The sequence below is a fragment of the Eutrigla gurnardus genome (genome assembly GCF_963514095.1).
Source record: "Eutrigla gurnardus genome assembly, chromosome: 11".
NCBI classification, from domain to species: Eukaryota; Metazoa; Chordata; class Actinopteri; order Perciformes; family Triglidae; genus Eutrigla; species Eutrigla gurnardus.
The window spans coordinates 4,530,427-4,554,270 of record NC_139925.1 but is presented as its reverse complement, the minus strand read 5'-3'; the positions used below and the strand labels follow the sequence as shown (position 1 = coordinate 4,554,270).

Genomic DNA, 23,844 nt, shown 5'->3' with positions numbered 1-23,844 from the left:
GCGTTTGGAACATCGTTAATAACTCCTTTGAATATATAAAAGGATAAAAGCATCTCTATGGATTTCTTCGGTACCTTCCTGAAGGACATCTCCACCACCGTGTCCCCGTTGAAGTTGAAGCGGGCGACGGCCTCGCCGTACTCCAGGACCTGGACCGGGACGCTCTTCTTTGGCTGGGCCTTCTCTGTGGGGGGGAGGAGCTGAGGAGGGGCAACGGATAACAAAACAAGTCGTATCACAATTACACAACGCCACCACATCACATTACATTTAATGTTTGTTGTTTGAAGTGAAGAGGTACAGACCTCGACGTAGCTCTGAGGGAAGATGCCGACTCGTCCGTGATGTTCCCCTTCGTACCAGTTTTGATCCACCTGTCGAATGATGTAGACGATGTCTCCTTTCTGAAACGGTAGTTCCCTAGAAAACGTTCCCAAGAGGTTAAGACAGTCACATGACATGAAACAAGTCAAACAGCTTTACAGTCTGGATGGATGGATGACTCACTTTAGAGTTTCTGCTCTGAAGTCGAAGCGAGCCATGGCCGGAGTTCTCTGTGTAGAAATAAAAATTTCACCTTATTATATAACAATAACTATATAAATCTGATTATTTGACATTGTTATGAGTGAGAGTGACCCTTATACACCCACTTCTTTGTTTGCTTCCTCTACTCTCTGGGTTTGTCAGGCATGTGTATTAACAAAGAATGTTTCTGGGAATCTGTCGTGAGCTTTTGTCCTTTCGGTGCCCCGACTGAACATTAATATTCTGGCAATGACAGGAATGAGCTGCTTGTGACCGACTGGGCTACTTGTCCTCTGGAGCACAAAGACGCTATGCTGGGCTTGTTTACTGTAAGACGGCCTCGGCCAACACAACAAGGGTGCAACTAATACCAGTGAGATTACGTGTAGCAGACCGGCCTGGTGAGCCGTGTGGAAGTGCAGATAAATCGACCCCCTCCTGACCCCTACGTCTTTGTTTCTCCACTCAGAAGGATAACCATTGTACCTCCACGCCAGATTTCCTCTTCTCCGTGTTATCTGTGATGTTGAGCAGGTCCCCGAAGCGCTCGTTGGTGATGAACTGGTGATGCGTGGGGACGATGCCCGTGTGTCGCCTCGCCGCCGTGTCGGCCTCTTCCTGTTCCCGCTTCAGCCGCCGCTGCTCCTCCAAGATTTTCTGCCAGGAAACCAGACGGAAACCGTTGGTCCCCTCCAGATACGGGCTCTGCTACTCGTTTATTCATGAGTATAGAGAATATATGACTTCCTCATTCACACCACGAGGGTGTAATCTATGAAAGTCAGCTTTAAAATAATAGAAAAAAAAGGAAGTTCACCTCTTTGTCGCCATGGCGCCTTCGCAACACTTCGTCCGGGCTCTCCCCGAGAACCGGGGACGAGTCTGAAACACAAGCGGGGAGAAGATTACGCTCCGCATCTCCAGGAACCACAACGGTTTCAAATACAAAGTGATGATATTGCAGTCAACTCATTAATTCCAACCAATAAGAACCATGAAAACATACAGTAAATACGACTACGCATGCTTTGAATGGACCACCATCATCTCTGCAACACTAAAACAAAAAGCACACACACATCCAAAAAAAGCCAACATGTTTTCCTGCATGCACGTAGGAATGAACACAGAATGATCCGATGTGTGTTCATGAAAAAAAAAAACAGAAAAGAAATAACATGGAAGCTACTGTATCTTGGCCAAAAGTATAAACATGACATGGTGGTTTTACTGATCGACCAATCAGCATTCATTAGTCTACTGAAGTGTGACCTTTTATTATATTAGCTCGACTTTCATGACTTAATTTATTCCCCCACCATAGAAGTTTCATTCTGAGTCCCACTGGTATCAACTATAAATCTTTCTCCGGCTGTTATGTAGAAAATAAATCATGGCGGGGAACTTCCTGTCTGACTAAAACAAACCTTTTCATGTTGACAGAATGAAAGATGGCAGATGTAGATCGTTCCAAAAAACAGAATTAAATTAAAACAGATACAGGCATGGCGAGACATCAGTTTGAGAGAGTGTATGCAATGTTAATATATATATATATATACATATATATATACTGCTTAAACATTACAGAGGAATGCTGGGATTGTAGTTTAATGCTTTCAAATGCATTGCCAAGTCATAAAAAAGGCAGAAATCCCGTTTCATCTCCATTAATCTTCCACCATAATGATGTAATGCTTACGCAGGCCTCTGGCACTCTTGCATACGACTCAAACCTGATGTCATCAGGAGATATATATATACGTTACCAAACACGCTGCCTGACTCTCCTACAGTCTGTGATGCTGTGTTTGTGGGACTCATTCACAGTGAAATGGAACCAAACAGCACACTGACACAATGAGATGGAGGCTTCCCTGTCTCTTTGTAAAACACACCACACAGACTAGAGATGGAGGGAGGCGGCGTCGCTTTGTGGAGGAGAGAAAGGGGGACACAAGGTGAAGAGACAGTCGAGATAAATGAGTGACCACAGAGGGAGGAGGGTGACGGTGGTGAAGGGATGGAGATAGCCACCTCTGCGGTGAGCTGCCAGCGGCTGCAGTAGGTTCCCGTTGGCGTCCATGCCCTGCTCGTTACTCAGGTGGTCAGTGGCGCTCCCGTCCCCGTTACTCAGCCTCTCCAGGACCTCCAGGGAGGACAGGCGCTGAGGGATCAGAGGCCTGGGCTCGGGAGAAAAGGCGCTGGACCTCTGGGTCACCTTGGTGGCCAACAGGGTCCTCCGGGTTTGGTGGGCCTGCAGGTTCTTCCGGAGCCTGAAGGGTGCGGGGCCCATGAGGAAGAGGTTCCCGGGCAGCGTGGTCTTCTTCTCCAGAGGTGGTGGTCTCTCCTGCTGGGTGGTGGCCTGCTGCCTCTCGTGCCTCAGGATGGTGGTGAAGCGGGTGTAGGAAGCCGGGCAGGAGCCTTTGCACTTGCTGGGTTTGAGGAGTTGATGGTTGAGGTGGTGCAGGAGGTGGTGGTGGTGGTGGTGGGGGTGGAGATGGTTGTGTTGAGGAGGGGGTGCTGTAAGCAGCACTGAAGGACTCCGTGATCCACAGACGTTTTGGTGGTTCAGTTCTGGGGACCTTCTACTGAAGATCTGCTCAAGCTCGGCCTCGGTGTTGGAGGGGGACTCGGCCCGGACGTCGTGTCCGTCCCCCGAGGACGAAGCCGTCTCCTCCACAGTCACGCTGCTGCCTGCCGACGAGCCCTCCTCCCCGCGACCTTTGCCCTCGGCCTCCCCCGGGGAGCAGGCGTCCATCTGGGTGGCGTCGGCTACCAGGAGGGACTCCGCTGACACTGCAGACGCCATGTAGAGGTGGGCGGGGCTGTGGGCGGGGCTGTGGCCCGAGTGCAGGGTGGGCAGGGAGGAGGAGCGGCTGGGCGCCCCGCCGGACCGCTGGATGATCGTTTCAAACTCGCTGACCCGTGACGACACGGCGTCCCGTGGAATGTAACCCCCGCCGTCGGCCTCTGACCTCTCGCCCCCGTCGCCCTTTGACGTCTCAAAGAGAGAGGCCAGGCTGCGCACGCTGCCGTTGGGGCTGCAGCCGGCCGAGCTGGGCCGCCGGATGTGATGCATGGTCCTGTACAGGCTGGAAAAGTCCGACGCGCTCCTCCTGATTGCGGGGGAAACATTCCTGCTGGAGTCTGAATTCTGCCCACTCTCCCTTTCCTCCGCTCCAGCAAAGTCTGTGTCACACGGCCCCACGTACAGGTCCTCGTAGCTGTGGGCCTTCGGGTGCCTGACAGCTTTAGTCCTGCTCTCCTGACTGTCGCCACTGGGCGGCAGCAGCTTGGGCTTGAACTTAGAGGGCAGGATTTGGGGGATGCAGGCTTTGGCAGCAGACAGAGGCTTCATACTCTTAAACTGGTTACCTATTGCATTACTGGCAAGAACCGATCGACTATTTACGGAGGAGCAGGGTGAAATTATATAGCCATTCCCACCTTTATAATCCACTGGCAAGCATGCAGGACAACAGAATAAACAACATATTAGATTACAATGGTCACAGGTTCACACACACTAAAACAGAGTCAGGCACATTTCTCAAGTCAAAAGGCCAAGTTATGTTCAAAGTAGATGAGAAGTGGAAGCGGACTTGATGCGCTGTGCATCAAGTGATGTGTTAAACCAACAGCATGGCACCGCGGTGAAGAAGTATGCTTCGTAAACGTGGATCAAGGGGAGATTTACGGGCAGATTCTTGCATCATCAGCATCATAAGGAGTGGAACATAAAGTATAAAGACAGGAATGTGCCATGAAATGTTATGTGATGTTGGAGGTCTAACTAACTGCAGTACATTATCTTATATCCAAACATTTTTCTCCCACATGACGGCTGCCTGTCCCACTTTAACCTCCTCCATATATTCTTCCTCTTCTACTTTTAGCAATCAGACAGGCGGCTGTGGTGACAAACGCCCTGCGGCATCCTCGTTAATACACCGCTCCCCTACACGGTTGTAAATAAAAGCTAATAAATCAACATGCTCCATGAGAACAAACTCGTGTCACTTCCTGGAGTACAGTACGCTGGTGATAACGCCACAGATGGAAGCTGGAAGTGACACAGCACTTTCCCATGCTGCGAGACGCGTCTGGAGAGTAGAGTGACCCATCTGCCACTTTCATAAAAACCCACAGCGAGGAGGAAAACCAGATATTATATCCACCGTGAAGTGTCCTGCCCACTGAAAAGCCCTCGAGGAGGCCGAGTTCTTTAGAGATTAATACAGATATATTCTTATTTCATGATCACAAGACAGAAACAAATGATGAAGTGTTTGGTGTCGAGCACCTCTCTGGGCTAACGAGAGCGTGCTAGTCAGCTGACATGCGTCGTGTGTTTCTAACGTGTAACGTACGGTGATGACCCGTCTTCCCTATAACCCCGTCCCCGGCCATGTGCGCAGGCATTCCAGCCCCTGACCTCACACTGACAGCTGACTTCCTCATGCCTACCCGCCCTCCTGCTTATCTCACCCCTGTCTTGTTTATCTCCCGTCCCTCCTCATCCATCCCCTCTCTCTGGCCCTCCGCTCCCCGGCGCTGGAACGCTCTGGAGTCTCGCCCTAAGCCTGCCCAGCGACTGGGCGCCTCACAACTGGAGCAAGAGTGAAGGGGGGGGTTTGGGGGTGGGGGTGCTCTCCAAGGTTAGCTTCCATCGACTTTGCAAGACAACCTCAATCCCTCCATGAGTTTTCCAAAGCAGATGGCCAGCACACGTTTGATGAAAACATCCATGGCATCAATAATAAATCAAAAGTTGTCGTGGAGGGGGGGGGGGGGGGGGGGGGGGATGAATGCTGCGAGGTGATTGGCCGATGCCGTGAGGTCTGGGAGCAAACAAAAGTGTGTGGATTCCAACAGAAAAAGGTAAACGGAAACACATGTATCCCTGTGTGACACTTTGAAGGGGCCGACATCACGTCTGTCACTTAAACTCAGCAGGAAAGGCCTTTAATGGCTCCATAAACACACACACACACACACACACACACACACACCTGGTCACATTCACAACGTGGCTGCTGTCCTACCTTTAGAGGAGGAGGAGCTGGCCTGGCGCTTGTTCAGGGCCCGTAGACCTTGCAAGGGAATGTCGCCGCCCTCCAGGACGCTCTTGTAAACATGGCGGTCGCATTCTGGAGCCCCGGGCTCGCCTTCCGATGATCCTCCGTCCTTCTCCACCTCGCTGTGTCCAGACTTGCCCGAGGAGCTAGACGGCGACGAGGAAGGCAGACAGTTAATTAAACCTCATCCAGGAGTTGTGTGCGTGTGTGTGTGTGTTTTTTTTTTTTACGATAACCAGAGGCGTGCAAAATTGGGTAATGAGCTGTCATATGGTTCCTATTTAGGATATCTTGAGGTAATTCCTGTCTTCGCAGACTTGCGGGAGACGAAATAATGGGAGACAGAAGAAAACAAAACCTGAGAAGGAAAGTGTAGAAAGTTGGAGGCTGAGGTTGAGAGGAGGTATCAGCTACCACACATATCTTGGCATTCCGGAGAGGCCAACCGGACAAGACTTCTATAAATGTTCTCCCGACATTCCCACATGGTGCATCGGCCTGCCACGCACCTGTACACCTGTCAGGTTTACTCGCCTTCACATGCCGCTCACGTGTTGCTCACGCCACTCCTCTATTTGTGCAGACAAACACGGCCATTAAACCTGACAAAGACTCCAGTGTCCTCTAGGTGAGATTAAAAAAAAAACAAAAAACACACCCTTTTCACTTATTATTTTTCCAAATATGTGTTTCACGTGTGCCAAGTCGGCAGTTTTACAAGCCTGCACAAAACGTATGGATGCATTACTCCCCTACCCTCAACACAAGAAGCTCTTTCATAGCTGCGTGCACCGCTGACTGCAGAGAGCCATTAAAAATCATGTTGGTTCTAGGTTACTTGCAAGAATTCACATAAATGCTACACAGGAAATCTGCAGGACGGGAGCCACGTTAAGATTTAAGACAGTTCTGCTTAAACGAACAGTCAGTATGCTGCCGGGGAGAGACGCAGGAACACAACCGACTGCAGGTCAACCGTGATGTGGATCTATATCCCTGGAATGAAGAGAAGCTCATTGAAATGCCAATTACTTAGCGTGGACTTCTGCATGGTGATGGCAGCTCTTAATGTAAACCATCCATGTATCATTTAACACCTCTAATGCATGCAGACATAGTGTCTAATGGAGGCATGATGTTAGAGGTTCATCCATTCATTAATGACACATCAGATTATATATTTACAGGAATGTTCCTCTCCGATTTCAAACCCCAAAGGATAAAAAAATAAATAACTCCTGCCCTGAACATATGTGCCTTTGAAGGAAGTCGGTTTATGACTCGAGGTTTCCTTTGAAAAGTTCGGGAGAGTGAACTTTCACCGGGAGCCTCTTCCTTTTCAAAATCAACAACAAATTGGATGAAAACGTTGGATTGGGATTCTCTCTCCTCCAAACACTTGGCCACGATGACATAATGATTGTAGCAGATGGAAAGTTCTGCTCAGAAATGGAGGGAGGAAGTTTATTTGCCCCCCGACCGTAGCGGGAGACAGTCACAGAGGCTCGCTGCTGAATTCCTGACATTTTATGACACAAACAAAAATAGGAGACGTCAATCTCATCGGACAGAAAAACAAAAAAGATTGAGCGCTCTGTGAGCTTTGTTTTAGTAACAGCTAGCGTCCTCTTTCAGAGTCGCCGGTCCTACACACACACACACACACACACACACACACCCACACCCATTCAGAAGAAGATAACGGTTTTTAAGTTATGCAGCAGCTGGGTGAGTTCCCTATATCCCAGTGACATCCAGGTTCCTGTCTTTAAATACATCCCCACATAGCAGCCATGTCTCCACACTGCAGACCACCCACCCCCCTAAAAAAACACCATGAAACACGGACAGAGGACACACTGTTCTGCTAGCTTTTTGCCTTATTAACAGGATCTCCTCAGGAAGCAGGAGTCCCCCCGCTCAGGGTGGGCGAGCTCTACAGGAGGGAGAAATCTCTGACATTTATCCCCCGCAACATGCCTTAAAACATCACCAACACGCTGGATGGAAGAAGGGACTGAAAGCACGAGTATAGTGGGAGAAGAAGGAGGCATGGACTTACTACTGCTGCAGGTCGGAGGCTGTTTCCAGGGGGCTGAAAGAGGGGGCACTCTGCAACAAACCAAACAAAGAAGTCATTGATAGATCCACAGGAAGCTCTCCTCCAGCTAGAACAGAGGCAGGAGCATTCGCTATGGTCAGATTCTGTCTCCGCTCCCTCTCCGCCGTTCACTCGCTGCTCTGGGTGTTTTTTGTCTCGAGCAGCCGGGGTTCTTAGCTTCTCTGGACGGGGCTTGGCATGGAGGAGGACGCGTGTGTTTTGGCCTGCATGCAAGTTGGAGAAAACAAGCGCCAGTGTGGAGAGTGGATGGGAGGGGGGGGAGAAATGGGCGGGTGGGCGTGCATCGGTCAGGGGGGGGGGGGGGGGGGGGGGCGCCCATGCGGGGAGGGGGCTGTCACAGGCTCAGCCAATGGGCTGCTGTCTCCCAGTGAAGCCGTCTCTTTTGTCTGGTATTGAGTCACTCTCATTACCACCGGACCAGACCGGGGGACAATTAACCAGCTGGTGGTGCAAGCAGGCCGAATTACACACACACACACACACACTCACTATCTCACACACACACACACACACACACACACACACACACACACACACACACTCACACTATCTCACGCACACGCACACACACACACACACACACACACACACACACACACACACACACACACACACACACACACACACACACACTTAAAGAGCCCAAAAGAGAGAGGTAACTGACAAAGCAAATGACACAATAAAACTGTAGAAACAGATCATTATGTTATTAAAATAAAGTGCAGAAGCAGAAAGGTAGAAAGAAATGTGCTGCGTCAGGTGAGTGAATACATAAAAAAAAAAAAAAAGGTAGCGGGCATTTAGAAGCAAGATATTATCTCCAAAACACAGGGGGGAGGGGGGGGGGGATCATTCAGTGTGGTGGCACCCACTAGCATTTTGAATGGTTTAGAGCCAACTAATTTTAGCCCGCTGTTTCTGTTGCTTTCCTCTTTTCGGACGTCACAGCAGGTAAAAATAACGGACGTGACACGGGCACTATGAATAAGAGCGCAAGTGTTGTTTGCAAATACGATTGCACAATCCCCATCCCAGCCAGGCCGGCCCTGCCGTTAATACCACATCCACTTCCCCACGGCGCGGCCAAGTGTCCGCTATCACGCACGCACGCACGCACGCACGCACTCACTCACTCACTCACTCACTCACTCACTCACTCACTCACTCACTCACTCACTCACTCACTCACTCACTCACTCACTCACTCACTCACTCACTCACTCACTCACTCACTCACTCACTCACTCACTCACACACACTCACACACACACACACACACACACACACACACACACACACACACACACACACACACACACACACACACACACACACACACACACACACACACACACACACACACACACACACACACACACACACACACACACACACACACACACACACACACACACACACCGATGACCAGACAAGGAGCATTCTGGACGGCAACATTTGCCACAACATGCCTTTCCACTTAGTTGCCAGGGCAGGATGATCATTTATAACCTTTCAGAATAAATGCCTCTCTTTATAAGAGCAGAACATCAGGCTGGCAGGTCTATAGTCTGATCTATTTATAAAGGCAAATGTTCCATGTCGACTCGGGGGAACACGCCAGTGTCATTGAATAATCTGCAGCTCTTCCTTGCTCCGCCACGTCTTGTACCCCCCCCTCCCACGCCCACTCAAATCTGATATCAGGCAGGAGAGGATAGTGTCCTCTTGCACCCCTGGGTAATTGGGCTTATACACACACAGCATGAGTGGAAAGTAAACAGGAAACAAGCATGGAAGGCTTATCTGGTGTAAAGGAATGGAATCTTAATCTGGTTATTTACAAGATGCCTGATTAGTGTCAGTTTATGTGAACCTTTCTTTACATAAAAAGGAGAAACTTTTCAGCCTGAAGCCAATCCTGCACTCACGTTAATCCGAGACACTGTTTTTAAAAGGAAGATCCATTTATGATATAAAAAGGTGGCAAATAGAAGATAGGGAGATGCTAAACCTGGTCTTATCAGATAGAGACGCACACGGAGGATGAAAGTGGCCGAGGCTGTATATGGACACGGACGGACGCCTCGGTGAGTCAACGCAACGCCGATGACTAACGTTTCTGCAGAATTTCATGTGCATGTTTCCTAACAGGTGTCCCCTGCTACTCAGAGCCGCTTTCATATTCAAAATAGCAATCATGAGTAGGTCATGGTAACATGAATCTCATTCTTTCCAGCACCTTATTGTGTTGATATGTGCTCACGAAAAACAAACAGCTCCCCCAGTGTGAAGGGCCTGTTATAGCCGCGGGCGCCCCTCGTCTCATCTCCGCTAAATGCTTAAAGGTAAAGGCCAAGTGTGCGGCAGAGGTTAAATATGAAAGCACAAAGCGCTGGCGGGGCTTACGCCGTTGCCTCCTTTAGAATATGTCAGGTGGTGTCGGGGGTGGGGGGGTATATGCGACTCTGAGACAGTGTGGCTGCAGCCCCCTCGTCAGCATATGCTCGACAGATGGAGACGCTCTGTCGGCTGCAGGGGGTCGGAGCGCTCTTCCTGACCGGAGTTATGTGTAGAATTCCTGCTCCGGCACGCCACGTATATATCGATGAGCCCCCCCTCCTCCATGTTTGAGTGTAGCCGTCACCGACTCCTCTCCAGTCCAGAACGTATTAATATTAATCACCCATTACTGTGATCACATGACACACAGGTGTCGCCCGGGCTCGGGGGGCTATTAGGTGACGAGGAGTGGCCATCGTGATGATTTGACAGGACGGGATGAAGAAGAGGGAACAGTGCAGATTATCTAAAGCATTACTTACACTAAGCCGGCTCTTTGGAGCCATTTAGTTGACAACTGGCTAATTAGTGGCGCGAAGCCACAGGAAGACTTTAAAAGATGTGGATCAGAGGAATCGGATGAACTTTAAATGCTGTCAAGAAGTTTCCCCTCCTTCTAATACTACTTCATTAGTCCAAGTGGCTCTCCACAGCACTCTGAAGGTTATTAATAAGAACAAAACCTAACTGGACCGGAGCCAGGACGGCCTTATTCCTCTCAGCGCTGTGGTTTCCGCAGACTTCCAACCGTATCTCTAATACCGAGCGGGTACCGATACGTCAATCAAACTCCAATGAGCCAGAGTGTCTGGCCGGGCCTTAAGGTCACATGCTGCGCATACCAGGTGCAGCTTTAGAAGTGACTTTGACATTAAACAGGAGCCAGTCATCAAGCCCAGATCATCTGGCAAACGTCCAGGCTGCCGGGAGACGGAGTCGGCTCGCCTCCACCGCTAAACCTCCTCCACGTACACACCGACCTGGAACGGGAGACCCTGGCTGGTGCTCGGCCATGACCTCATGTCGTAGCTAGTGGTGCCACCTCATATGATCCAGGGTGTGGCGGTGACTGACAGAGCGGCGGGGAGATGCAACATCTGTTTGTGGGCGGACAAGCGGCGCGCTCGCCTGGGTGCCGACCGAGGCCCCGAGGCGTGGATTTGTCATGACACCGTATCCCCGCTTCAACACGCCGGCACCCGTTTGGGTATTTTGGTAAACACACCAGATAGCAGACGGGCAGCAATTATTATTTCAACGGCACAGGATTATCCTGGAGCCCTGATGCTCGTGAGGACAGCAGCCTCTTTTAGTGAGGAGGGATGAATCACCCGGGTCACCTAGTTAGCAAGGTGCACATCGAAAATAATAAAGAAAAAAACAATCTTCACAAGAAAATAAGATGGGGATTAACGGCTCCGTGATGATTTAATTGATGGTTTATCACGGGCACCTGCGCTATTACCAGAGTAAAACAAACCCTAATCAATAATCAGCCTCATTAAATATTAACCGTCTAAAACACAAAAGCCACAGCTATTGTAAGTGGTCAGACTCCTGCCCAGTCAGCATCACAGATACAAATAAATCACAGGGAGACGCTTCTGAAGAGAGCAGAAATAGACCTCAATTGACTATTTTAGACGCGACTGGAGACATAAACCCTTTGATATCCTACGAGTGATGACATCACCTGTTCTGAAAAGCGTGTTCAGCGGAGAGGAGCGCTGATATACGTCCAAAAACAGTGAAGATTTCAAGTAAACAGAAGGAAAACAAGGATGCATCAGCGCGGATCAGCAGCTGATCGCATTAAGCCACGTTGATGGGACACATGGTAGTACATTTAGTTTCAGAGGAAACAGATTTTCCACTTTCCTTTCATGAGCAGGATCAATGAAAATATTATTCGGTATAATATCACAAGTGGGAGTAGAAAATCATCCTTTAAGACACAGTTTGTTTAGACATTATTGGAACATAGATGTTATCGCATGCAAATAAAATACAATATACTGTCACTTTGAAGACAGCGACCACTTACCGCTTTGTCAAACTCCATCTCTGAAAAGAATTTATACCAAGGCTCATTCTCTAAACCTACATCTTCTGGATTTACATCCTGTGTCTAGGGGGGCATGGCAACGAGGAGGAGGAGGAGGAGAAAGACAAAGAGAAGACAGTTCAGACAGCACAGAATATACAAACCACGGCAATGAGACGTCTCCACCCAACACCACATATGTATAAATATATATCATATCAGCAGGACTGTAGATGCTCTCTTTAAAGGAGGAGGGAGGGGTTCACATTGATTCAAGTCCATCTGCTAAAGGAATAATTTGATGCATCTTATTTGTTTCCTTGCAGAGAGCAAAATGAGAAGCTTCACACCACTGTTGATGAATATGAAGTTAGCTTAGCTTAGCATAAAGACTGGAGGAAACGATAGCTACTTTAGAGGTGCTGTTAAAAGGCTGTTTCCTGTGTTTATGCTAAGCTAAGCTAAGCAGCTGGCAAATATGAGTGGTGTCAATCTAATCATCTAACTCTTAACATAAAATAAGCATATAGAGAGAAGTCCAACCTATTCTGGTGGACATATACAATACATATAGTAGTCGGAGGGAGAAAGACAAATCATGTTTACATCCTGTATGAATGGTGGCTTAAATTACACGTATGATGTTTGTCAATAAAATATAATTTTGCACGACAAGAAAGTCATTTTGTAGTGAAACATGAGACTAAGAAAATGAATCAGAAAGAGGACACAACTAAGAGAGACACAAAACTAAATGATGCCACAAAGGGAGAGTTTCTTACCAGCAAAATTATCTTTTAAACTGACAAACGTGTAATTCATGGTACAAAAGGTCCTCTCTATTCCTCCAAAATGTCAAACTATTCCTTTAATTCAATACTCACATATATATTAATTAAGTGATACGACACCGTAGTGGTTTCTCCGATACATGCCGTTACAATCCTTCCCAAAAGAAGACTTTGCTTTGACTGCTGAAGCCTCGCTTTCAATGCAATTATCAGTAAATAATAGACCGAAAACAATAACCCATAAAGTGCTGTTATTCAACGTGATCTACCTATTTACCGTTTTCATTGTATTCTATCAAATCCCCAGACTTTTGGAGACTTTAAGCACCAGAGGGTAAAAACAACGACCAGCTAACGTCACACTGACACATAATTACTGAGCTTGTGATTGAAAAACAACAGAGTCCATTATTTTCGCCGTGTTCCCAGGGAGAACTGGAGCGAACTCTCGTCTAATGAGTGTGTTCGGACGCCACTGGGATCCGGCCAGACCTCGGCTAACGACGTCTACTAGCCTAATGTAGCATCGGACAAACAATAATTACATCATCAAAATGCTAAATGAATGGGCTCTCCTTTGACAAATATTAAATTGTAGATCTAGGGAGCAGCTGCCGGTGACCCATTATCTCTAACAAAGCTGATCCTCAGAAGGTAGCCCTCAAGGACACGGAATGATGCCGCGAGGCTGGAGGTGAGAAAGTAGGGTAGAAGGCGTTACGCTTCCCCTCAGGAAAACACGCACATGATCCGCGTTTGAGTGTCCTCTCACGCCGAGCCGATTCAGCCCGATAACCTTAAACTGGAGACGGGAAGACAATGGCTCTCCCTGTAAGTGATACTCCGCCGCTGCCCGGCGGGATCAGCTTTCACCGCAACTGGACGCCTTTGAGGAATGTGGTGCACATGGTGCTTTCAAGCTCCGCATCACAGCGCCGTCCGTCAGAGAAGCTGCCACCCGGGAGATACGGAGGTGGTGGGTGGGGGTGTGCATGGTGGGTGGAGAGTGTGTGGGGGGGGGGGGGGGGGGGGGGGGAGGCTTACACGACATGCACACAGAAAGGAGAGAGAGAGAAAGGGAGACAGAGAGGGCGGCTGGCATACCGTTCTCTCCAGCTTCAGCACCGACGATTTGCCCGGCTCGTACTCAAAGATGCTCTTGGGCTCGGCGCGGTACTTCCTGGTGTCTACCTTCTTATCCGGGGGCTCCCACTCGTTCCTGTGGAGGAGGGCGGGTGTCAGGGAGGGGTTGGGTGTGAGATGGAAGAGAGCCAATCCTTATCAAGTAGTCTCCATGGCAACCAGCATAGGCTAAGATGGTTTTTTTTTTATTCAAACGTGACGTCCGCCCTCATTATCTCTGCTCTCTCTCTCCCCCCCCCCCCATCCCTCTCTTCCTCTCATTACGATAATACAAAAATCCAATTTCTGGTCGAGCCGGGCTGGTAATTTGATGAGGTAAACAAGCCCGGTGACGGAAAACAGAGCAGCGTTTCCTGTTGCTGTAACAGACATCAGACGCTTCATCCTTCATAAAAGGAAATAATAATAATCCTACAGTTATTCTAGCGACACAAAAATACTTTCTCAGCCTCAAGAACATAAAGTATCTTCTCTTGTGTTTTTGTAAATGGACCAAAGGCGTGTTGAGCCCCCTTCATGCATAAGCCCTGAGAGAAAAGAGGAAGGTCAGGTCCTCCACATGTCATCTGCAGCTCTAGCGGGCCACAGTTTATCCTCCATCACCTGTCCTCCGTCACCACTCCATCACTCATCTGTCCCACAGCAGATCATCTGTGTGTCAGCGCTGACATGTGTGGAGGGGTGAGTCTAATCACACCTCCAGAAACAAACCGAGGGCCACGGGAGTGGAAGCCGTTAGGGACAAAACCACATCAGATTTGCAAAGTCAGGAAGAGGAAACTGCTTCTTTTTTTCTTCCCTGCCATGTTTAGTCACGCTTACGAGCACTGGGAATAAATAGAGGGATACCAACGGTCGAGCACATGACTGTTGTTTTTCTGGACGTGAACATAGACGGTGATCAACCATTACCGCCACGCTTTATATCACGGGAACGCTGCCCGTTATAGAAACATATAAATACAAATGTTTTTCTATCTTGGCGTTTGAAGAAGAGTTGTAAACGGCTCCTTTTTTCCACCAGCGAACACGATCAACACTGCAACAGCTTTTTGTGTTGAATATCAAAGTGAGGGCCATAAGGCGGGTTGGGAGCAGATGGACGACGCTGACCTTTTGGCGGAGGGTTTGAGGGACGAGGACCGCGTTGGCACTGGCATCGACCGGCTTCTCGAATCCACCTCCACGTCACTTTTAGATCGTGGGACTGCTCTCGCTGAAAACAGGCACACAAGATAAATAAATAAAGTGTTACGCAGAAATAAAATACACTCTTGGAAGAATCTAGATAAACATTAATAATGCAGTTTTCTACTAAATCCCAAAACTCACCTTCTTCCAAGTAACCAAAGGGAGTGGGACAATCATCTGAAAGAGACAAAAACCAAAAGTCATCTATTAAGACTCCGTTACTTGAAAAGCAATGAATATGGCTCAAAACGAAATAATTCATAAGGCAATAAAAAGACTCTTCTCCCGTGTTGTCCCCTCCGTCTCACACCTTCCATTAGACCGAGTCTGCCAGACCCAATCAGAGTCTCAAATCAAAGTCCTTTCCAGGAAACATTACCGAGCTAAAAAGGGACGGAGCATCGATGAGCATCAGGGCTCTGAATAAGTAATGTGGTGTAAAGAAAAAAAAAAAAAAAGTCACGAGAGCCACAATCAGGATGACCTCTGATATATTTACATATTTAGATAACATTACAAAACCATAGTCCTCACAGGAAAACAGACTGGAAGAAATCATGACAAGAAGCTGAACCTACAGCCTCTACATGGGGAACACAGCGTCACTGCAGGACTGCAGCACCACCTAGTGGCCACACCAGTGCACTACGTTAAAGGACTGCTCATGCTCCTCTATAGGATGATGGTGATGATGACGATGATGAGGTTTATGAGTAATTAACTGTTTTAAAAACGTGCTTGAAGCTTTGAACATTAGTTGGTCAAAAAGAGAACAGAGATGAGTAATTGTTACAATTTGTTAAGTGAGCGTTAAATGACACTCCAAGTCTTCGTGCATCATCCTGGTGGTCAACATGTCAAGGTATCATGATTTTATTCATACACTTAACAAAACATTAAAGGGGTATTCCAAATATTTAGTGTTGCATGTAATAGTGAGACAGGTCACGGTCGGCTCCAAAAACACTACATTTACCACAATGCAACACTTTATAAATGCCACGACCCAGTTTCTTTAAAGTTTTGAAGTTTAACGTGTAAAATTGGTGGACTGCCCCTTTAATGAGTGTCAAACGCAGCATCTACGGCCTGTCAATCAATTTAAATGCTGTGCATAATAGCATGTTTCAGCACCACACAGGCCTTTTATATTTATTTTAAATCCCAGGACAGAAAAACTGAGTTAGATCCAAGAAAATCTGCACGAAACCTGCAGTGTATTTAAAAACATGGAAACGGCGGCTCTGTGATATGAAACGGACGTCGGGGAAAAGATTGAGGTAAAAAGCCTTTCAAATACTTGGTTTTGAAAGGCTTCTGTTCTTGCCACAGTATTTGGGGGGGGGGGGTCGGGGCGGCTGCAGATCAGTAAAGCCAACGAGAGCGGCGTGAACTGCCATCGATATACCTTTTGATTTCATCTGAATGTCATAGCTCTCAGGGAAAATGTAGGTGGGGCGGTAAGGGTTTTCCTCGATAGGCTCTGAGCACAGTGATGGAGAGACAGAACACAGCATGACGTTACACACACACACACACACACACACACACACACACACACACACACACACACACACAGAGAGAAACACACACACACACACACAGACACACACAGACACACACACAGACACACACACAGAAACACACACACACACACACACACAGAAACACACACACAGAAACACACACACACAGAAACACACACACACAGAAACAGACACACACACACAGAAACACACACACACACACACACACACACACACACACACAGAAACACACACACAGAAACACACACACAGAAACACACACACACAGAAACAGACACACACACACACACACACACACACACACACACACACACACAGAAACACACACAGAAACACACACAGAAACACACACACACACACACACACACACACACACACACACACACACACACACACACACACAGAGAGAAACACACACACACACACAGACACACACAGACACACACACAGACACACACACAGAAACACACACACACACACACACACACACAGAAACACACACACAGAAACACACACACACAGAAACACACACACACAGAAACAGACACACACACACAGAAACACACAGACACACACACACACACACACACACAGAAACACACACACAGAAACACACACACAGAAACACACACACAGAAACACACACACACACACACACACACACACACACACACACACACACACACACACACACACACACACACACACACACACACACACACAGAAACACACACACACAGAAACACACACAGGGGAACGTGAGAGACACAACTACACACAGAGGAAGCGACGCTCGTTCTCTCACCAGGAATCCTGTGTATCTGCTTGAACATCGTCTTGTACCAGTCTTTGGACTTGTCCGTGCTCTGAAACCAACATGTGGAGATTTCTGAATTAATACGTGAGGATGGCCGACAAATACATCACCGTAGTGCGTGGTCGAGTATAAAAAGGGGAACACCTTCTGAATTAAGACTTCCAGCGTTATTTCCACAGCCTGGGGAAGTCTGATCGATATTTTTGAACATGAGCTACTCTCTCTGTCAGAGCCAGAAACCAGAGAAGTAAGTCTCAAACTGGCTGCATGCCATGAAGTAAGTCTGGAGCTGCTCCAGAGACCATGACTCGGATACCGAGTCCCAAATGAGCCTCGTTCTGTTCTGATGTTCTCAGTTGTAAAAATAATGAGAACATTCCCCTGGGATCTGCAGCAGCTCCACTACTTAATACTGGAATAATAATTCATACTTTTGGACCGCCTTAGATGACCCTAACCTTGAGTCTTCCCTCTAAACAAACAGCATTATTCTGACAGTTTATCGGCTGTGGGACTAATAAAAAAGTATCTTATCTTATGTATCTCAGTCATAATATTGTTTTAAGTATTTTCTTCTAAATACATGAAGCTAAAGATCAATGAGCAGGAAAAAAAAAGACTTGGGCAATCAGATTCCACTATGTAACAGCTTGAGGGACACACCTACACAGGAATAAGATGTAGGAATTAGAAAACAGGCCTTGTTCCACTTTACCAGCGGCTGCATTCCATTATGATGTGCATACTGACACCTACATGGAAAAGACTCAATCCTTGCTGAATACTAACTCCATTACTGAAAGTCCAAAGAGCGTAAGAACAAAACAGCCGTTGAACATCAGCAGTGGATTTGTCTCCGTTTGACAGCAGGTTTTGTTGCTCACCCGTACGGGAACAATGGGCTTGTTGAGAGGGCCGAGGACGGGGGAGTTCAGTGACAGACGCAGCCTCTTCCAGTCCATATCAGGGACCGGACTGAGCGAGTCTCTCCCAGGATCGGGGCTTTTGTCCCTTTCTGGGGTCGGGTCTGGAACAGCAAAACAACAACAACAACCGTAAGCCAGACATGGAGTTACATGACGAGATAGTGTGGGCTAAAGGATGAGCGTGAAAAACAAATCAGCCTACATGAGTACCGTGCTTCATGCTGTGACCCCCCAACAAAATAAATGTGGTGATATTACTGTATAAAAATAAACATTTCCACACATAAATCATGACTCATGGGCTTCATGAGGCCTGTTGTGAACACATTTAGCCGTATCAGTGTCGCAGCAGCTGGAGGGTGACCGATGCTTCAGAAAAACAAAAACATTTATATATATATTGCTCTGTAAAGTGTGACTGCTGCCGGCTAAGTTTAAGAAATTCAAAATACATCACCAAGACCCCCACAGTGCATACCTTCAAAATGAGAAAGATGCTTTTGCTGCTCTGTTGTGAGAGAAAGACAGACAAGCACAGTGAAATGTGACTAAGCAGCAAAGTGACATGTTATGTGTGAGACACGGATCACAGACGAGCCGAGCATGCCGTGAAGCAACAAACGCAAAGGCTTTTATTTTGGCGAGTCCCCGCTCTGCTCACCTCTGTTGTGCTGCAGCAGGACGATGGTGGGGTTAACGGTGCTGGTGCACGGGTAGACGGAGCCGGGGGTCGGCGTGATGCAGGTCTGGATGTCGGCGTCGGATGGAGCCTGATTCTCTTTTAAGCTCTCCGGTGACTCGGCCTGAAAGCAACAGAAAAGAAAACTAAATGAGTTGTTCTATTAAATCCAGTGAAATACAAAGAGATCACAGAGCTACAGCCGAGGAGAGATCCCGTGTTAAATGGGGTGGAAGTGGAACGTACCTGGCACTGAGTGTTGTTTACGGGAGGTAAATCAGCTGTGATGCTGCCGCCTCCCTCAGCCAGTCCTGCTTTAGAGCCGTCTCCATTAATCTGGCTCGTCCAGCCACCTGAAAAGAGCCCATAACTCCCTCAGTGTGCCAGCCGGCGCAGCAAGAATACAAATACTGTTGATGATTCTCAAAAAAGTACAGTATTCCAGTGAACTTACACCCAAAAACAGCTAATTGCTCTCACTTATTTCATTCCACAGGGCGTGATTACTTTCCTTGGAGGTTTTTCATGCAGAGACGTTAATATGTCCAGAAAAAAAAAAAAAAAAAGGACTCCCACAATCTCTGAACTTTGTCATCAGAACAAAGCAGCCATTCAACGAGCTGCAAAGGCTGTTTGTTCCGCTGGCCTTTATATTCAGGCTCTGCAACAAATAAAGCATCTCCCCAAAAGCGTTGGCCGGCCTCCAGTCCGCTTCCAGTGAGCTCCACGTAACAAACAAGCCCACAATCGAGGCGCCCGGCTCCAAAGTGCAGTGGGCAGGCGGCGACAACGGCGCTCTTTCACACTCACGTGAAAATATGAGCAATCGGCCTTTTAACGCCGCTCTGAGCGCCATTTCAAAACATGCCGTGTTGTATAACCCTGACATCCAAACAGAGCTCTGGAAGGCATGCAAGACATTTTTATGACTAAATTCTTTTTTAAACGACGGCGACGTTCGCATCGTCCGTCCACATTCTGCGGCGACGCGGTGCTTCTATCACTGCCCTCTCACTATTTTCTCATCACGCGGAGGGTCGTTTATGAGGCTCCCACTTACTTGGCGTGGTGATGAGATTCGGCTCTTGGCTGATGCGGCCCTCGTCATCTAGGTGGATGAGCGTGGCCCTGAGAGTCACGACTCCTTTCCCTTTGCACACTCTGCTCGGGTCCAAATCTGAAAAACGTACAGAATAAGAGCATCACCGCCGCCGCAGCTCCTCATCGTTCAGGTGTTCATCACATTCAGTATTCAGAGTGCACTCCTGCTTCAGAGCAGCTGGGAGTCAAAGTTATTGCTACCTCATGCCCCAAATGACCAAAATAGAAGTGTAGCACCAAAACCAGGCCAAGAGTTAATATCCTCCCGTCCTGTAAACCTAATTGCCATGATCACACTGTCAACGCTGGAAGGAGAGCAGCTGGAGCTCGTCCCGTCTCACAGGTTATTAAAGTGACACCACGTTGTTAACGAGTGAGTTTTAAAGGGAGGGAGTGTGGAAAGATGGGGGAGGCGGAGGGATGCATCACCTGCAGCAGGAATCAGGTCAGGAGAGCCCTTCATGGTTTTCAGAGGCGTGATCCTGACGGCGCAGACCGTCCGAGGACCTGATGGGACTGCAACACACCAACAGGAAACCAGACTCAGCAGTTTATCACACAAACAACCCCAGAGGACAGAATGTAGAAACAAAAGCAATGAAAGACATTTAAAGAATCCTTCCTACGTGTGTGTCGACGTAGGAGAAAAATATTAAATGAAAAAATTGATCTATAGAAGAATAAATATGTGAATACAACACAGAATGCCTTTACATTTCATTCTATTTTTAGATTCTTAATTCTGTTTTTATGCTTTACATACTTAATATTATTTCTACCATCAATTTCTGCATAAAAATGAAACCCCCGTTCCATGTGTGTTCATCCCCGATGCATTACAGACTTACTGGGAGTTGCGCTCGGTGTTACGCTGCCCCCTCCTGGAGAGCCCTGGAAGAGAAACAGTTTATTCAACACAGCTGATATGTGGGAATTAAACCGCACATAAATCAGTGAAATACATCATTAAACATCAGCCCGCAGATACACAGAGATAACGACAACCATGTGTTACAGTTACAGAAAGTTAAAGTCGAGCTGAAATGACGAATAAAAACTTTAAAAAGTTGCATAAAAAGTCCTATTGTGCACTTGTTAATACATTTCAAAAAACAATATTTTCTTTTCCCTGTAAAACAAAATGTGACGTGTGCTTACATCAGCTAGTACCAACAAATTCAGCCAATAATATCGTGACAAGAATCCATCAATAAATCGGACCTGGAGAAGGTTGCTAATCTTTTCAACCATCAAATCAAATGTGTCCCAACGGTGCTTTGCTGCAGCGCTGATGAACAATATTCCACATAGAGGAGATTCCTCGGATGTGCAGCCGTGGCTGCGGCTTCTCCTTGACACGTAGTGGAGAATCCCTGCAGCTAACAGCGGTAATTGGGGACCGCATACAGCTAATGAAATTGCGGTCGTTCTGTGGTTGGGTTACACACTGGAATGAGATACAACGCAGCCAGACAGGAAGGCGGCGAACCTCCTGTTATCTGTTTAAATCGAGCCTATAAAGCACACGACGTCACATTTTAAAGGACCTGAAGTCACATTCACAGCTTGAACTGCTGAATTAATAGAACATTGCATTCTTTCATGTGGCAAAACCTAACATATAACATTTGTTTCTTAGTATGATAACAGGTAAACACTCATCTCACACAAGGGAGAAAATAACAGGACAATGCTGACAGTCCAGTATCACTGTGACTCAACCACTACAAAGCCTCAAAACAATCTAATTGAGGTTCTCAACTACAGATGAAATGATTTAGGCAACCATTTCAAATTCAATGCTGACTGCGTTATCAGTGAAAACTCTCCAACAACAATATCACCACCTTTAGTTCACGCCTGGCTTTGATCGACGATGTGAATTCAAATCAGCGTTCCCTTTAAGGACGAGGAAGGGAGGGAACTAACACACGTTAATCTGAGCTGCAGCAGCGAAGCATGCAGAAGAAACACCAAGGCCACCAGAAAAGTGGCCGTCAAACACTTCCCATTGCTTCCATGGGCCTCCTATTGTACTCAACCAGCACGGCTGATTTAGGACACGTCCCTGTTTGAGATGCCAAGGAAAGGACCGGTTGAGTCAAGACACACACACACATAAAGCCACTCAAACGGTCACTCAAGAATACGCACAAAAATAGTGTTTTCGTTCGCAGCGATGGAGAAAAAGCATGAACAGCAAAATGTCGAATGTCTTCTAGGATGTTCATTTTAAGCTGCTTTTGAAAAGTGGTGTCTGCCGTTCCACTGTGAGGTAGCGTGGGACTGTGTGTGTGTCCACGGTGTTTACACACGGCGGTAAATAAGCCAACCTGCCGAACAGGCCGGGGACTCATGTTCCAGCTGGAAACCTCCACAAATAGGCCTAAATGGAGGAGGGAAAATGGGAACGATACCAAATAAAGTCCCCCGGGGACGTGAAAACCTTTTAAAACATCCTCCATCCTGGAGCCGGGGGCCGTCCCTGAGCATCAGATGCTCTGTGTATTTATTTCCCTCCTCTCTTTAATAAAATCAACGTGCTTCCTGACCCCCTGCGTCCCAGAGAGACAACGCATCCGTGATCTCATTTCCAAAACCATTAACAGACATTCCTTTGAGGAGTGCTTACACTGATCCGCTGTATCCTAAGATGACCCCCCCCCCCCCCAAGATGGTGAATAGACAAAATAAAGAGGAGATGTGGGCGTATTCCACCCTCTCACATATGATTAATAACGGGACGATGACGGTTTGCAGCGTTCGGCTCGCTGTATAAACACAGGAGAGCAGACATCACCCCCCTGGCCTTTTTAGGAAGAGCAGAGCCGGGCCGAAGAACGCCATCATCCAGCCAAAAGACGAGACCAGTGAAGGAGCTCAGCGGTGACTGGGCCGAGACAAACGGGGGAATAAGAGGAGACAAACTCCTTTAAACCTGCCATTTCCTAAATGCACTATCGCACCTTTGAATCTAGGAAGTTTTTAGACGTCTTCAACAAATGGGGTCAAATTTGGCAAATCCACATGCTCACATGCTAAAGTTCAAAGAGATCACAGCCAATCAAACGCCCTCTCAGCTCAAACCTGTGTGATAACCTAGAAGCAGAAGCTTCCATCTGCAGCTCTCGGCTCGTCTACTACGTGACACACTCACACTTGGGTGCAACTAAAATACCTTTCCAAAATAAGCAATTCCCAAGAGACTACGATAATCCCGACGCATCGAGCGAAGCACGTTACCTACTCGATGATGTGCACGGCGAGTCCTAAGTCCACGGACACCCGGTCCCGATCTGAAGCCTCCCGGGGCGTCTGGCCTGAGCTTTGAGGGTCTCGTCTGGGCGGGACGGTCCCGGCTTTGACCTTAACCTTCGCTATGTAGGGGGTCTGTTTGTTTTTGACAACAGGCGCGCCCAGAAGGACCTGTCACCACATGCCACCTGGGAATGTGGCACCCACTCAACTGTGCAGACCGCCATATAAAATCCTCCAAATGCTCCCGCGGGGCCGGCAGATAAGAGCCAGACTGGG

At 47.7% G+C, this 23,844-nt stretch overlaps 1 protein-coding gene across 2 annotated transcripts in view; it reads right to left on the bottom strand.

Annotated features, from left to right (window-relative positions):
* Positions 1–23,551, bottom strand: part of sorbs1 (sorbin and SH3 domain containing 1) — a 29,165-nt gene extending 5,614 nt beyond the window's left edge. Inside the window, exons 1-22 of one of the 2 annotated variants that reach the window (XM_084021913.1) lie at positions 23,489–23,551; positions 21,159–21,201; positions 20,740–20,826; positions 20,270–20,386; positions 19,456–19,562; positions 19,192–19,333; positions 19,009–19,038; positions 18,489–18,631; positions 17,593–17,653; positions 16,649–16,723; positions 15,382–15,417; positions 15,163–15,265; positions 14,011–14,125; positions 12,116–12,199; positions 7,672–7,721; positions 5,577–5,755; positions 2,566–3,990; positions 1,346–1,410; positions 1,015–1,185; positions 508–554; positions 306–420; positions 75–200 (exon numbers count right to left, since the gene is read on the bottom strand). In XM_084021913.1, coding sequence (XP_083878039.1) covers positions 75–200; positions 306–420; positions 508–554; positions 1,015–1,185; positions 1,346–1,410; positions 2,566–3,990; positions 5,577–5,755; positions 7,672–7,721; positions 12,116–12,199; positions 14,011–14,125; positions 15,163–15,265; positions 15,382–15,417; positions 16,649–16,723; positions 17,593–17,653; positions 18,489–18,631; positions 19,009–19,038; positions 19,192–19,333; positions 19,456–19,562; positions 20,270–20,386; positions 20,740–20,826; positions 21,159–21,201; positions 23,489–23,536 — 3,369 coding nt within the window. In that variant the 5' untranslated portion in view covers positions 23,537–23,551. The remainder of the gene's footprint in view (positions 1–74; positions 201–305; positions 421–507; positions 555–1,014; positions 1,186–1,345; positions 1,411–2,565; positions 3,991–5,576; positions 5,756–7,671; positions 7,722–12,115; positions 12,200–14,010; positions 14,126–15,162; positions 15,266–15,381; positions 15,418–16,648; positions 16,724–17,592; positions 17,654–18,488; positions 18,632–19,008; positions 19,039–19,191; positions 19,334–19,455; positions 19,563–20,269; positions 20,387–20,739; positions 20,827–21,158; positions 21,202–23,488) is intronic. The other variant, XM_084021914.1, reaches the window with a different exon arrangement.
* Between the last annotated feature and the right edge of the window lie 293 nt (positions 23,552–23,844).